Below are 14,656 nucleotides of genomic sequence, written 5' to 3' on the forward strand. Positions count from 1 at the left end.
TTCCTTCTTCCTCCTTTCTTCCTCCCTCCCTCCTTCTTTCTTTCCGCCCTTCCTTCTGTCCTCCGTTCCACCTTCCCTCCTTCCTTTCTCCCTCCCTCCTACCTTCCTTCTTCCTCCCTTCTTTCCTCCTTTCCTCCTTTCTTCCTCCCTCCCTCCTACCTTCCTTCTTCCCCTTTCCTCCCTCCTACCTACCTTCCTTCCTTCCTCCCTCCTTCTTTCCTTCCTTCCTTCCCCCTGTCCTTCTTTCCTTCCTTCCTTAATCTTATCCTTTCTCCCTCCCTCCTACCTTCCTTCTTCCTCCCTTCCTTCCTCCTTCTTCCTCCCTTCCCTCCTCCCTCCCTCCTACCTTCCTTCCTTCCTTCCTCCCTCCTTTCCTTCCTCCCTCCTTCTTCTTTCCTTCCTTCCTTCCCCCTGTCCTTCTTTCCTTCCTTCCTTCCTCCCTTAATCTTATCCTTTCTCCCTCCCTCCTACCTTCCTTCCTCCTTTCTTCCTCCCTCCCTCCTACCTTAACATTAACCACAGCTTCACACCTTAAAACATCTTTATTTTCACTCCCTAAAGATCCTCATGTGCCAAAATATCACAAAATATTGTGTGATAATTGTTCATCAAGGGTGGAGATGATCGTTCATTAATCGTAATCGAGGTTAAAAGTTCAATTAATCGTGATTTGGATTTTTGCCATAATCGCCCAGCTCTATACTGAGGGAGGAAAGGTGATTTTAGAAGTAATGCTGGAAGGCTGCAGAGCTTAAATTATTATTATTACTGATTAATGTGCAGATTAAAGTCCAGAGCAGAGGTGTCAAACTCATTTTCATTCAAGGGCCACAAACAGACCAAAGTGATCTCATGTGGGTCGGATCATTAAAAAGATGGAAGGAAGGAAGGGAGGAAATAAGAAGGGAAGGAAGGAAAGACAGACAAAAGGAAAGAGGGAAGGAAGGTTGGAAGGAAAGAAGGAAGAAAGGTAGGAAGGACAGAAGGAAGGACAGATGGAAGAAACAGAGCAAGGAAAGAAGGAAGGAAGGAAATAAAAAGGGAAGGAAGGAAAGATAGACAAAAGGAAAGAGGGAAGGAAGGTAGGAAGGAAAGAAGGAAGGAAGAAAGGTAGGAAGGACAGAAGGAAGGACAGATGGAAGAAACGAAGCAAGGAAGGAAGGAAGGAAAAAAGGAAGGTAGGAAGGACAGAAGGAAGAAAGGTAGGGAGGACAGAAGGAAGGAATGAAAAAAGGAAAACAGGAAGGTAGGAAGGACAGAAGGAAGAAAGGTAGGGAGGACAGAAGGAAGGAATGAAAAAAGGAAAAAAGGAAGGTAAGGAGGAAGGAAGGAAGAAAAGACGAAGGAAGTAAGGAGAAGAAAGAAAGAATGAGGAAGGAAGGAAGGAAGGAAGGAAGTAAGTAAGGAGAGAAGGAAGGAAGTGAGGAACAGTCAAAAGAGATGGGGTCAATTTGACCCGGGAGCACAACAGGAGGGTTAATAACAGCGTGTAAAACAACCAAACAGGAAGTGTCTCTTGTTAAATATTGTGGGCTGATAAAGAAGAATCCGGCTTTAAGTTTTAGACGCAATTAAACATTTAAATGTGTGGAAACGTATTCGGAGAGGAGTAAAGGTTTATTTTAGAGGTGTGGCTGCTGTAACAAGTTATTTCCTGATAGGTATCAATAAAGTTTTCATCCATCTTTATAAAGCTGCAGCAGCATGTTTACTATGTGTGACGGGTTCACAAGTTTAAAGCAGCAGTCAGGTGTTCATAAGAGCAGTGAAAGAGGTTCTTCAAGGGCCACATGCAGAACAATTTGATCTCATGTGGGCCGGATCATTAAAAAGATGGAAGGAAAGAAGGAAGGAAGGAAGGAAGGAAGGAAGGAAGGAAGGAAGGAAGGAAAGAAGGAGACGGCAAGGAAAGATGGAAGAAAGGGAAGAAGGACAGAAGAAAGTAAGGAAGCAAAAGAAAGGAAGGAAAGAAGGACAGACAAAAGGTAGGAGGGAAGGAAGGAAGGGAGGAAAGATGGAAGAAAGGGAAGAAGGAAGGAAGGAAGGAAAGAAAGACAGACAAAAGGTAGGAGGGAAGGAAGGAAGGAAAGATGGAAGAAAGGGAAGAAGGAAGGAAGGAAGGAAAGAAAGACAGACAAAAGGTAGGAGGGAAGGAAGGAAGGAAAGATGGAAGAAAGGGAAGAAGGAAGGAAGGAAGGAAAGAAAGACAGACAAAAGGTAGGAGGGAAGGAAGGAAGGAAAGATGGAAGAAAGGGAAGAAGGAAGGAAGGAAAGAAAGAAAGAAAGAAAGAAGAAAGGGAAGAAGGAAGGAAGGAAGGTAGGAAAAGAACACAGAAAGGAAAGTGGGCCAGATAGCACCCCTTGGCGGGCCAGATCTGGCCCCCGGGCCGCATGTTTGACATCCCTGCTGTAATCATTCCTCCTGTTCTTCATACTGACTATTAAAATCCTTCAAATGTGCTTTCAATATAAAGTGATGTCATTAAAAAGTCTCTGATCAGCTTCTATTGAGCTTCATCAGTGTGAGTTACTATAGTTATTATAGTTACTATGGTAACAGTGTGAGTTAGTCATATCAAGTGATATCTGACACATTTACAGTCTTTTCAGCATCAGATTCCCTCTTAGTGTTTCCTGTTGAGCTGTGGTGGAAGTATAGTAACAAAAAGAGACTTTGGTACTAAAAACACTGTAACGCTGAAACATAGAAGATGAAGATTTGACTCATTTGGACGCTGAAGCTTCATATTAGCTTCAGATTAAACTTTTAAACACATGTTTACACAGAAGGAGGACTGTGGATTGAGTCCCCCATCACTTCCATTGTAAACATTATGAAGAGATCTACTAATGGTCAGTATGAACAGGAGGAATCATTACAGCAAGAAAAACTACTTTAATGTTAATTAGAGCTCCTAATTTAAGACACACTTGAGGACTTTGACACTAAAAAACACTGTAACGTCAAAACACATCTACTTGATTTGACTCATTTGGACGACTGAAGCTTCATATTAGCTACAAATCTACTTATAAATACATTTTTTTATGCACAAAATGAGGACTGTGCATTATAAATGAATCGTCTAATAGTCAGTATGAACCGGATGAATCATTACAACAAGACAGAAACACACTCAATGTTCATTTAAGCTCCTGTGTGATAAGACTTATGACCCTCTCCTTTATTGCAGCTACTAGTTGTATTATTGCATGGTGCAGCGGTGCGTAACTAGACTCAATATAAAAAATAAAAAACACCAAATATAGCCTATGACTTACCATCTGGATGGTCTATGGATTTCATGTAGAGCTCTTTATACTTCTCAAAGCTGGGGATGTGAGCCTCCTTCTTCAGCTCCTCGGAGCCGTGGAAGACGTCCTCCTTTGGGGCTTTATCAGGAATCATCTCTGCAGCAGCACCAGGTCTGGTTATAAGGGTTAGATTAGATATATATATGTATAATAAAATTTTAAAAAAAAGGAACACCTGATATACAATAAGAGCACACAGCAGGTCTGACTGTCCTCAGGCTGCACAGTGAATCAGAGCAGCAGGGTTAGCAGAGGAAAAAGGCTAGCTGCAAAGTTCATTCAGACTTCCTTGTTTTGCAGCGGGTTGAAGCTAACAGGCTAAGCTATCTCTCTCTCTCTCTGTTTCTCTCTTTCTTTCTCTCCCTCTCTCTCTCTCTCTAGTAGCAGCAGCAGATGAGAGGTGGAGGAAGCAGAAAAAAAGGCGCCAAATTACACCTTTCTTTAAGCTGTGTATAATCTTAAAATGGCATTTAAAGCTCGCTCTCAGTCAGCAGAGGTAGTTTCATGCTGTGACGGAGAGCTGGAGGTGATAGTTAGCGCCCTCTCTCTCTCTCTCTCTCTCTCTCCGTCTTCAGCTCCTCTTTTTTTTGTGTGAGTGTTTTTGACCAGAAGAAGAGCAGCAGCCAATCACAGCCCCGCGGGTACTTCACGGACCGGTTGAAAAGCTCCGATTTTACAGCACTGTTGCGTTCAAGTACTTCCTCTTCTTCTTCTTCTTCTTCTTCTTCTTCTACTACTAATAATAATACTAATACTTCTTCTTCTTCTTCTTCTACTAATAATAATACTAATACTGCTGCTACTACTATCACTACTAATACTAATACTTCTTCTTCTTCTTCTACTACTACTAATAATAATACTAATACTTCTTCTTCTTCTACTACTAATAATAATACTAATACTGCTGCTACTACTACTACTATCACTACTACTAATACTAATACTACTACTTATACTTATACTGCTGCTACTACTAATAATAATAATAATTATAATACTTCTACAACTATTACTAATAATCACAAATATAAAAAGAAACACACAAGAGCAGAACATTTACAAATAAATCATCCAAAATATATCTATTATAATAAACCACAATATCTCTCTCTCTCTCTCTCTCTCTCTCTCTCTCTCTCTCCTCTCTCTCTCTCTCTCTCTCTCTCTCTCTGTGTGTGTGTGTGTGTATTATCCAACACTGCCCTCTATGGACAGAAGCGTGTATTACACTTATTTTTAATCGAGTAGTTTTCTATGTGCCTGTGTTTTCGCCATTAACAGCCCTGTTGGAGACATTTAGAGACTGTTTGACTCAAGATTTATTTATACTAGAGTTAGATTAGTGCTTAGTATTTAAGTATAATTACATGGGACCAGGTTCACATAATTGAAAGACCATAAATAAAGTAGATTAATGTAATTATAAACATCCATGCATTCACTTCTGTTCTGCATCTCCTAGTAAAGACTGGGCAGCACTAAAAGCATCTCATGTTTTATATGAGTAAGCAGGCACAAGACCAGAGAGAGGCAGCAGGAGTTATGACTTCTTTGTTCTTTTGTTTGCATTTGATAAATAAACCTCTAAAAAACACACAAAGACTTTGTTTAGTACATTACACTCCCATGGTGCTTCAGTAGCACTTTAATTTCAAAGCTGATTTGGATTATAGACAAAGAGCCACTTCACTCCTCTGTTCCTCAAACACAACTGAAATAATGTTTTGAGACAAGGTGACAAAAATACACAACCCAGCTGATACACATCTGACCTTTCACTTCTCACTTTGTTCTAGTGAAATAAAGTCATTTGTGGAGCTGGAATATAATTAGCCTACAGATGCTTTGTTTAATTTAACAAAGGGCTTTTTTACAGCACTTCATAATGCACTTACACTAAATCCACAGTCCTCCTTCTGTGTAAACATGCATTTAAAAGTTTAATCTGAAGCTAATATGAAGCTTCAGCGTCCAAATGAGTCAAATCTTCATCTTCTATGTTTCAACGTTACAGTGTTTTTAGTACCAAAGTCTCTTTTTGTTACTATACTTCCACCACAGCTCATCTGTTAACTGAGTCAGCTGATACATTAAACCAGAGGTCTTCAACAGGGGGTCCGCGGAGGTACTACAGGGGGGTCGCGAAAGTTTTGGTTGATTAGACTTTTTTTTTTATATTCCCCCTCGCAATTTTTTCCACAAATTGAAATGTCTTTAAATACACATTAACAGGAATCCAACACACTGTTGTGGGCAGATAAATAGAGGCAGAAGACATCTTTCAGTAGCCCCTACTGCACATTCAGAGACACACAGGAGCTCTTTCAAGATGGGCACCGGTTCACTCACAACACCTGTCCCGCCAACGAGGAGGACCCGCCCCTAGCTGTGCCAATCACGAGGCCGTACCTTGCACATGTTTAGGTTTAACCTAACCTTTATTATATAAGGTAGTCTATGGTTTAACCATGGGTCATGTTTAACCCGCATATTGATAGCAGCTCCCTGACGTCCACAAATGAGATCCAATCTCCCGGAATCTGGAGCGAGCAAGAGCGCGAACTACAGAGTGACTGCGCGCGCGCGCGCGTGTGTGTTGTGTGTCTATAAATGCAGCACGTGTGAAAGCAAAGCGTCCTCATAGCTCTGTGTTCTTATAGTCTATGGTTGCCGCTTATTAGACCGATCGGTCCCACGGACCTCCCTGAAATGACTTTTTTCAGGTTGTGGTGTCTGGCATTATTTGAATATCTTAGTATTGAATGCACAATAATAAGGTACATTTATACATGGTGGCACTACAGGACCAGTTTAATATAAAACACAATTTTATACATAAGTAGGGGGTCCCCCGCTCCATCTCTCCGTCAGTTTGGGGGTCCTTGGCCTGGAAAACGTTGAAGACCCCTGCATTAAACTATCTGACTGGGGGTCAGCAGGTGGCGATGATGTTCAATTTTGGAAGGAGAGCAGCAGAAAACTGTACAGAGGAAGAGAAGGAAGACCATTTCTTTACTGGAGTCACAATTTGGCCACAATCCTGAAAAGATTATGAAACTCTGAAGTTCATACTGCAACATCCTCACAGTGGCGGAAGATGATCCAAAAGTACCAAATACAGTATTATGAGTGATGTAGTATGCAGTATTACAGTAAAAGTAGTGATATATTATTATATATGACATCATTAGATTATTAATAGTGAAGCATCAGTGTTAGAGGAGCATGTTTCTGTTGTAGCTGCTGGAGGTGGAGCTAGTTTATACTACTTTATATACAGTTAGCTAGTTTATACTACTTTATATACAGTTAGCTAGTTTACACTACTTTATATACAGTTAGCTAGTTTAGTCCAGTGGTTCCCAACCTAGGGGTGGGGCCCCTCCAAAGGGTCAGCAGATAAATGTGAGGGCTGCTGAGATGATTAATGGGAGAGGAAAGAAGAAAAAAGTTGCGATACACAAATGTGTTTTTCAGTTTTTGGACTTTTTCTCTAATCTTTGATTTTTGCTAAAATATTGGATCATTTGAACATTTATTGAAATGAAAGCATGTGAGAAGTTTAGAGGGAAAAATCACTATTTGGTGGAGCTGTTAACAACTCATAGACATCTGAAATGTGACTGGTTTCATCTTTAACAATGTGTTGTATTTTAAAAGCTTGTTATATTAGCCTATCTATTGTGTCAAATCTTCATCTGAACAGTAACTAAAGCTGTTAAATAAATGTTGTGGAGCAGAAGTATAAAGTAGCACCAAAGTACCTCAAACCTGTGCAGTACTTGAATAAACGTACTTAGTTATTTTCCGCCACTGAATGATTGACATGATTTGACTAAAAAAGACTCAGTGGAAACAAACGGGACAGCAGTGACGTGGAAATACTGTTTTATTGTCCGTATGAAACTTGATTTAAGAAAATCGAGTTCTGCAGAATATAACAAACACATCAAACTCCAGCAGAGACAGAAGACTGAAGACAAGAGAAGCTCGGACAGAGAGGAGAGACTCAGTCGGCCCACAGTGAACTGATCGTTGAGAGGGGAGAGGAAAGGTCAGAGGTCAAACCAGTATCACCATTTACCTTTAAAGACATTTTTCCTCAGACATTTCCTGCAAACACAAACACACACACACACACCTGCATGATGCTCCAGGACCTCAGACACACTCGGGATCTAAACTTCAGATTCCTCCTTTTTAATCAAGGCTGTGATTCTCTCTGTTTTTCTTGAAGTCAACAAATTTCTACTAAGAACTGTGCGTGTATCCAACTGTGATATATCTCATTCCTCTGCTCTGACATCAGTTTTTATGTGAAAACTATTAATAACTAGACAATAAGCCAATCCACTGCACTGTGACAAGTTCCTTCATCCTCAAAGAGCGTGATTAACTTTAGAAACTTCCACGAAGACTAAAACTAGCCTCATGTTTTCACTAACAGAAGCTAAAATCTCACCTGTTATTAATCTTTGGAGCCTTTTCGAAACTAATTAAAGCGATGGTTCAGCGTAATTTCGACCTAGCGTGCAGAAGATTTTTGCAAGATTTAACTATGATGTACTACAAGTCACCATTTTCCAAAATATAGAAGTTTTAAGATTGATTTTCACTCTTTCAATCTGCTTTTGGTTTAGTTTAATTTCAATCATCTTGCAGAGAATTAAATGTGCTAAATGTTCAGACTGTAGCTGTTCAATATCTGTAGGAGCAAATATTTAACAGAGAATTGGGGACGTACACTGGTGGGCTAGTGGTTAAAGCGATGGTTCGGCGTAATTTCAACCTAGCGTCATATGCACCATGAGGTCTATCGAATCACCACCTCAGCCGTTCATTTTCATTTGGTCAGAAAATAGTAGAGTTAGAGCCATCAGCCGAATGTCTTAGTACAGATCTCTAGATGTGCTGTGCGGGTGTCTCGCGAGATCACGCGGTATTTCAATGATCGCGCGATATTTCGGCGATGTTTACAGCTTTAGCAGTAGCAGCAGAGTAAAAGCCATCAGCTAAGTGTCTATTTTAATAAACTCCTGGTGTACTTACAAACTTTCCAATGCATTGATTTATGAGTAAAGAGCCTATTTGTACTACTGTAGAAGTCTAATAACAATCCAGGTATTATTAGTGGGGTCATTTACCAGATACACTGGTGGTCCCGTTAGCGCCTGTGCTAAGCTAACTCCACTATTTTATATTAGATAGACCTCATGGTGCATATGACGCTAGGTCGAAATTACGCCGAACAATGGCTTTAACGTTACCAATAGGCCGGTCACAATAATTATCGACTCATCGTACAATAACGTAATTATCAGCATCATCATCATGGACTTATCATATGACCTTTGACCTCAGTATTGCCACACTTCACATTAGCAGCTAAGAGGCTAAGCTAATCATGTCACATTGGCTAAGTGAGTAGTCTCCTCCATTCGTATCATTATACTATTATTATTATTATCATTATATCAGTGGTATAAATTGATCTTTAAGTGACAATAATATCATTTTTGAGACAATATATCGTCTAATAAACTGCTTTTTTTTGCCCAGAGGAATAAAATCTATCAGGCTTTAGACACACAACACTTAGATTAGATGGTTTTGTTGACTGTAAGTAAAAACAGAGCAGCCTTTTCCTTTAAATTTGGGATTTTTTTTTTCAGATCCCCAGAATGACGAACAACCACGACCTGCCAGGAGTGTGTCAACCAAAAGTTAAACATCAAACAACATACACAAGTCTTTTTTTTTTTTTTTTTTTTACACTTACAATAACACGCTTGTTTTTTTAAACTGTGATCATTAAACCAAAACAAGAATCATAAATCATATCACTACTTTAAACACTTTCAGTTACACGTCAGGTAAGGAGGAAGAAGAAGGAAAAAAAAAAAGCTGACTAAGCAAAAATATAAAAAAAAATTAAAAAACAGCCGATTGTCAAAACCTTTTCCTCCCGAGACGAGAAGATAAAAGACAAATCACAGCTGACGTGTAACTGACATGATCTCAGCGGTGACAGATCTGCCATCAGAGAGTCAGTGTGGAGGAGAGGAGGAGGAGGAAGTTACATTGGCACTGGGTTCAGTACAGAGGCCACTATGTAAAGATTGCATATAAAAAAAAAAAAGTGAAAAAAAAAGAAAAGCACTTCTTCACTGAGGAGCGATGAGACAAACACACACATGCTGCAGAACTGCTGGAATAAAAAACTCAAAGTTGCTGTTTTTTTTTGTTTACAGTATAAAGTATTCAAGTTTCCTGTATTGAGGAGGCTGAGGAGGAAGAAGAGGAAGAGGAGGGTTGTTAAGTCCTGCAGTGTGTGTCCGTCCTCAGTGTGCTACGATTTGTCTTGGCATTAACCGACTTTAGTTTTAACACTTTAAAAAAAAATTTAAAACATGAATGAAGTTTCACTAAAACTGACTGAATGCCCCTTTAATGAGGAGACACAAGGAGGTTCATTATGTTTCATTAACCCTCCTGTTGTCCTCAGGTCAAGGAAGGACAGGAGGAAGGAAGGAAGGGAGGAAGGAAGAAAAGAAGGGAGTAAGGAGGGAGGGAGGAAAATAGCAAGGAAGTAAGGAAAGAAGGAACAGAGGAAGGAAAGGATGAAGGAAGGTAGGAAGGAAGGAAGTGAGGAAAGAAGGAAGAGGAAGGAAAGAAGGAAGGAAATGAGTAAGGAGGGAGGGAGGGATGAAAAGAGGAAGGAAGGAAGGAAGGAGGGAGAAAAAGAGGAAGGAAGGAAGCAGAGAAGGAAGGGTGGAAGGAAAGGATGAAGGAAGGAAGTGAGGAAAGAAGGAAGGGAGGAAGGAAAGGTGGAAGGAAGGAAGGAAGGAGGGAGGAAAAGAGGAAGGAAGTAAGCAGAGAAGGAAGTGAGGAAAGAAGTATGGAAGGAGGAGGGAGCAAAAAAAGGAAGGAAGGAAAAATTAAAGAATGGGGGAGGAAGGAAGGAAGGAAGAGTCAAAAGAGGTGGGGTCAATTTGACCCGGGAGGACGACAGAAGGAGCCTAAATGAACATTAAAACCTGTTTCTCTTGCTGTAATCATTCCTTCCTGTTCACACTGATCCTTTTATAATGAGACTTATAATGCCGCTCAATAAGGAAACACTAAGATGCTGTTGTCCTCGAGTCAAGGAAGGAAGGGAGGAGGGAGGAGGAAGGAAATGAAGGAGGGAGGAAGAAAATGAAGGTAGGAAGGAGGAAGGAAGGAAAGGAGGGAGGAAAGAAGGAAGGAAGGTAGGAGGGAGGGAGGAGGGAAGGAAGAAAAGGAGGGAGGAAGGAAGGACGGAGGAAAGAAGGAAGGTAAGAAGGAAGGAAGGAAATGAAGGTAGGAAGGAGGAAGGAAGGAAAGGAGGGAGGAAAGAAGGATGGAAGGTAGAGGGGAGGAAAGAAGGAAGGAAGAAAAGGAGGGAGGAAGAACTGACAGAGGAAAGGAAGGTAGGAGAGAGGAAGGGAGGAAGGAAGGAAGGTAGGGGGGAGGAAAGAAGGAAGACACAAAGGAGGGAAGGAAGGAAGGAAAGAAGGAGGAAGGAAGGAAGGGAAGAAGGAAGGAAAGAAGGAACAGTCAAAACAGACGGGGTCAATTTAACCCGGGAGGACGACAGGAAGGTTTAACAGACAGTAAACGTGTCATGTGACTCTTGATATGATGAACTCAGACTACTGTGGATTTTGTCCTCCATCATTTTATACTGAAAGCACCTTTAAAGGAGATATTTAAATAGTATGAACAGGAGGAAACACTCGACTGTTGGGTTCAAGACACTTGATAATACTGTAAACGTGTCCTTTAAGAGCTAAAATCCATCTTCTGTAACAATAAAAGAAACCCTAAAGGATTTATCTCGACCTGCTCAGAGCACCAGACGACAGAAAAAAAAAGAAAAAAAGAAAAAGAGAAACTATTTGACTAGTTTGCTGAATTCAGGAAGAAACTTATCAGCGTGCGTCTTTATTCTGCTGTGTTTTGTCTCTGTGGACTTTCAGCACGTTCACAGTGGAAATGACAAATCAATGGCGATGCTTTAAGTTTTAACCTTCAGTTTTAATGAGGGAGGAAGAAGAAGAAGAAGAAGTGGGAGGAAGAGGGGGAAGTTACATCCAAGTCAGAAGAGGAGGTTTAGTCTCCGTAAACTCTCCATGTTTTAATTACAGGAGACAAAAAAAAATTAGCAGTAACAAATTAATCAGGAAGTCATTTTTTTAAATATATTACTAAAGTTGGTTTTTAAGAGCTTTAATCCCAAAATACATAAAACAATATTACTGTAGAGCAGTTTTACTCGCTGCTTGTTTCAAAGGGTTTTTTTTTCTTCAGCAAAAAGAAACAACAGATCACACACTGGATCTTTTTTTTTGGGGGGGGGGGGGGTTGTTAAGGAAGAAATGCTGCGAGTCCTGAACTGTTCACCCCAAAAAAACTGATGTAAAAAAAAAAAAAAAAAGTCTAATTTACAGATATACGGTCAGTTTCATCTGAAATGTTTCATGCTGAAGAACAAAGAGACAAAAACAACAGAATAGAAACGACTGCACGTGCACAAGATGCTCATTTTTGGAGTGTAAAAAAAAAAAAAATACATTCTGCAAAATTAGGATATGAAAATTATTCCTAATGGTTAAAGAAAGTGTGGTTTTACTGAAGGCAACGAGCAGAAAAATACAAGAAAAAAAAAAAAAAAAAAAAGAATAAATCCAGGCACCCTCTGATTTAGTGCAACATTCAATCTTTTTCTACTCTTGGCAGTGAGTCAGTTAAAGGCTCGTGAGAACGTGCACGTGCAGCTACGACACTTCGAACGTTCGAACGATCTGCACGTGCGTGTGAGCCGCCAATCAAAAGGTTTAAGTCTTGGGACTGTACAACACCGTCAACCTGCTGCAGCTGTGATGTCACTAATCTAAACCTAATCTAAACAGCTTTCATCTAAACCTAAAAAAAAAAAAACACACCACAAATAATCCACCGGAAATCCTCAATAATATTTCTCCTTTTGCTTCACGAGCGTTTTTTTTTTTTTAAAGGAAGACGGGGAAAGTCGGCCGCGACCCGACATCATCATCTGATCTGAGCTTTCATCCAAAAATACCTCCAACGATGTTTATTTTCAGACCACATTAAAAATATTAATGTAACAGTACAAACATTTGCCCCAAAACAGCAGAGATGTACATTAAAGTAAAAATAAAGTTATGAAAAGTGTTGTTTTTTTTAATAATAATGAATAAGGCCATTGATTAAAGTAGAACATGCTGCTTGAGGAGTGAAATCAACACGAGCTCAGTGTGAGGGCTTCAGATCAGATTAGGTCTCAATGTCCAAAAAAATGACATTTCTTTCTTACATCGTACAGTGGAAACAACTGGTCTCAAATTAGATCCACAAGATACAATATTAGTATTAAAATTGGTCGATCAGGGTGTGGAGAGACAGAGAAACTAACAAACAAACCAAGGTGAGAAAGAGAAAGAGAGGGGGAGGGGAGGGGGAGGAAGAGAGACACCTGTCCTGCACTCCCAGAGAGGAATAATGCCTTCAGTGCAGCGAGTTTATAGATAACTTATTGATCCCACAGTGATTGATCAGCTTCAGGAAATCCAACATGAGTGTGATCAGAGCAGGAAGATGACGTCACGGCTCCATCAGGCAGGTGTAAAGAGATCAAGATCATCATCATCATCATCATCAGCTGCAGTCTGAGCTCACAGTGTTCGTGTACTGGCTAACGGGGCTGATTAATGGCCTCTGGCTGCTGATGCTGCAGTCCATCATGCTGTCTGGGAGATTTTTTTTTTTTTTTAATGCACTTTTTTTTTTTTACTAAACATTGACATGTTAATAAAAAAGGCAGAAAAGCTTCATCTCACACTGACTGAACGTTATTTAAATTAAAGAACTGCATGTTGGGTTTTTTTTTTTTTTTTTTTTAGGAGGCATGAAATGTGAACACCGAGGCTGAGAGGGGAGAGAGGGGGAAGCACGAGGGTGGACAAAAAAATAACAACACACAGAAAAAACCGAACAAACAGCTGATCTGCTATAACAAGATCAGCGACCAACTTTTGAACTCCAACCTTTTCTTATCTGTTTTTTTCTTCTTCATTATCACAACTGGATAAAAAAAAAAAGAAACGTTTCAGCACACAAGTGAAATCAAACAGAGTGATCATTTAGTCAGCGTGAGAAGAAAAAAAAAAAAAGAAAAAAACTCAACCTAAATAGAAAACACATGTATGACAGCATGAGTGACAGGTGCCCCCCCCGATCAGAAGACAAGACAAACATAAAAGAGAGAGAAATGGAGTTGGTGAAGGAAGAGAAAATAATGTAATAAAACAGTAGCATACATTTACAAAAAAAAAGAGAAAAAAAAGGTGGCAAAAATGAAAAAATAATTATAAAATAAAATAAAAAAAAGGCCAAGAGAAGACCCGACTGTCACCTTGTCCCAGACTGAACCCCCCTCTGCCTCCCCCGAGCCCTTCAGATTGTTTCTTACTTCATTTAGTTTTTAATCAGCTGCTTCTGACTCAACGCTTCTTACTATTTTAAACACTTTTATAATAGTTGGTGACTCAAATTTGGAGCAATAGATAAAAGAAGGTTCAGATTTTTGGTTCATAAAGGTGTAAAAATGAAGCCGTGTAGCCGGAGACACACACACACCTACAGTTTGTCTCACTTCTTTCTGAACGGCGGTGTTGTCGTCCTGAAGCTGAATCATCGTGTGTCAATCAAGAGGCACAAAATGGCGGCATTGAAGGGGGGAGGAGGTGGGTGGGTGAGGGGGGGGTAAAGGGGTGGGAGGTTAGTTTGGGACAAAGTGATTTGGTGGAACTGACAGTCGGATCTTCAGAGGAGGTTCGTCATGTTTGATTTATTTCAAATTGATCTTTTTAAACACGTACGACCACACACACACACACACACACGCACACACATACACACACATAAGTATACACACACACACTCACTCGAACACACACACACACACACACACACAGAACATCACCGTGTTTTTCACACTGAAGTCCATTACAAAAACCAGATATGTTCTGCATGTGACAGCATCTGGTTTTGGGGAAGGGAGGGATTACAGGAGGGGGGAGGAAGAGGAGGAAGAGGAGGGAGGAGGAAGAGGAGGTGTGTTTCTGGCAGACTGACAGGTGTGAAGGAAGAAGAGTCGGCAGTGACCGAGGCTTTGTAGATCATTGGTAAAGAAAAGGAGGAGCTGTGCTGCTTAGCGGTTCAAGGCTAGAAGAAGAAGAGGAAGAGGAGGAAAAAGAAGAAGTCCAGCAGGTTGTGTTGAGGGTTCAGGAGGGAG

General features: G+C 40.3%; 1 protein-coding gene across 1 annotated transcript in view; it reads right to left on the minus strand.

Moving 5' to 3' along the window:
• The window catches only part of LOC128357721 (acetyl-coenzyme A synthetase, cytoplasmic-like), a 37,789-nt gene extending 34,353 nt beyond the window's left edge, over nucleotides 1-3,436 (minus strand). Inside the window, exon 1 of the mRNA XM_053318090.1 lies at nucleotides 3,283-3,436. Within this exon, the coding sequence (XP_053174065.1) occupies nucleotides 3,283-3,409 (127 nt within the window). The 5' untranslated portion in view covers nucleotides 3,410-3,436. The remainder of the gene's footprint in view (nucleotides 1-3,282) is intronic.
• Nucleotides 3,437-14,656: the final 11,220 nt, after the last annotated feature.

The sequence above is a fragment of the Scomber japonicus genome, chromosome 4 (genome assembly GCF_027409825.1).
Source record: "Scomber japonicus isolate fScoJap1 chromosome 4, fScoJap1.pri, whole genome shotgun sequence".
Lineage (NCBI taxonomy): Eukaryota > Metazoa > Chordata > Actinopteri > Scombriformes > Scombridae > Scomber > Scomber japonicus.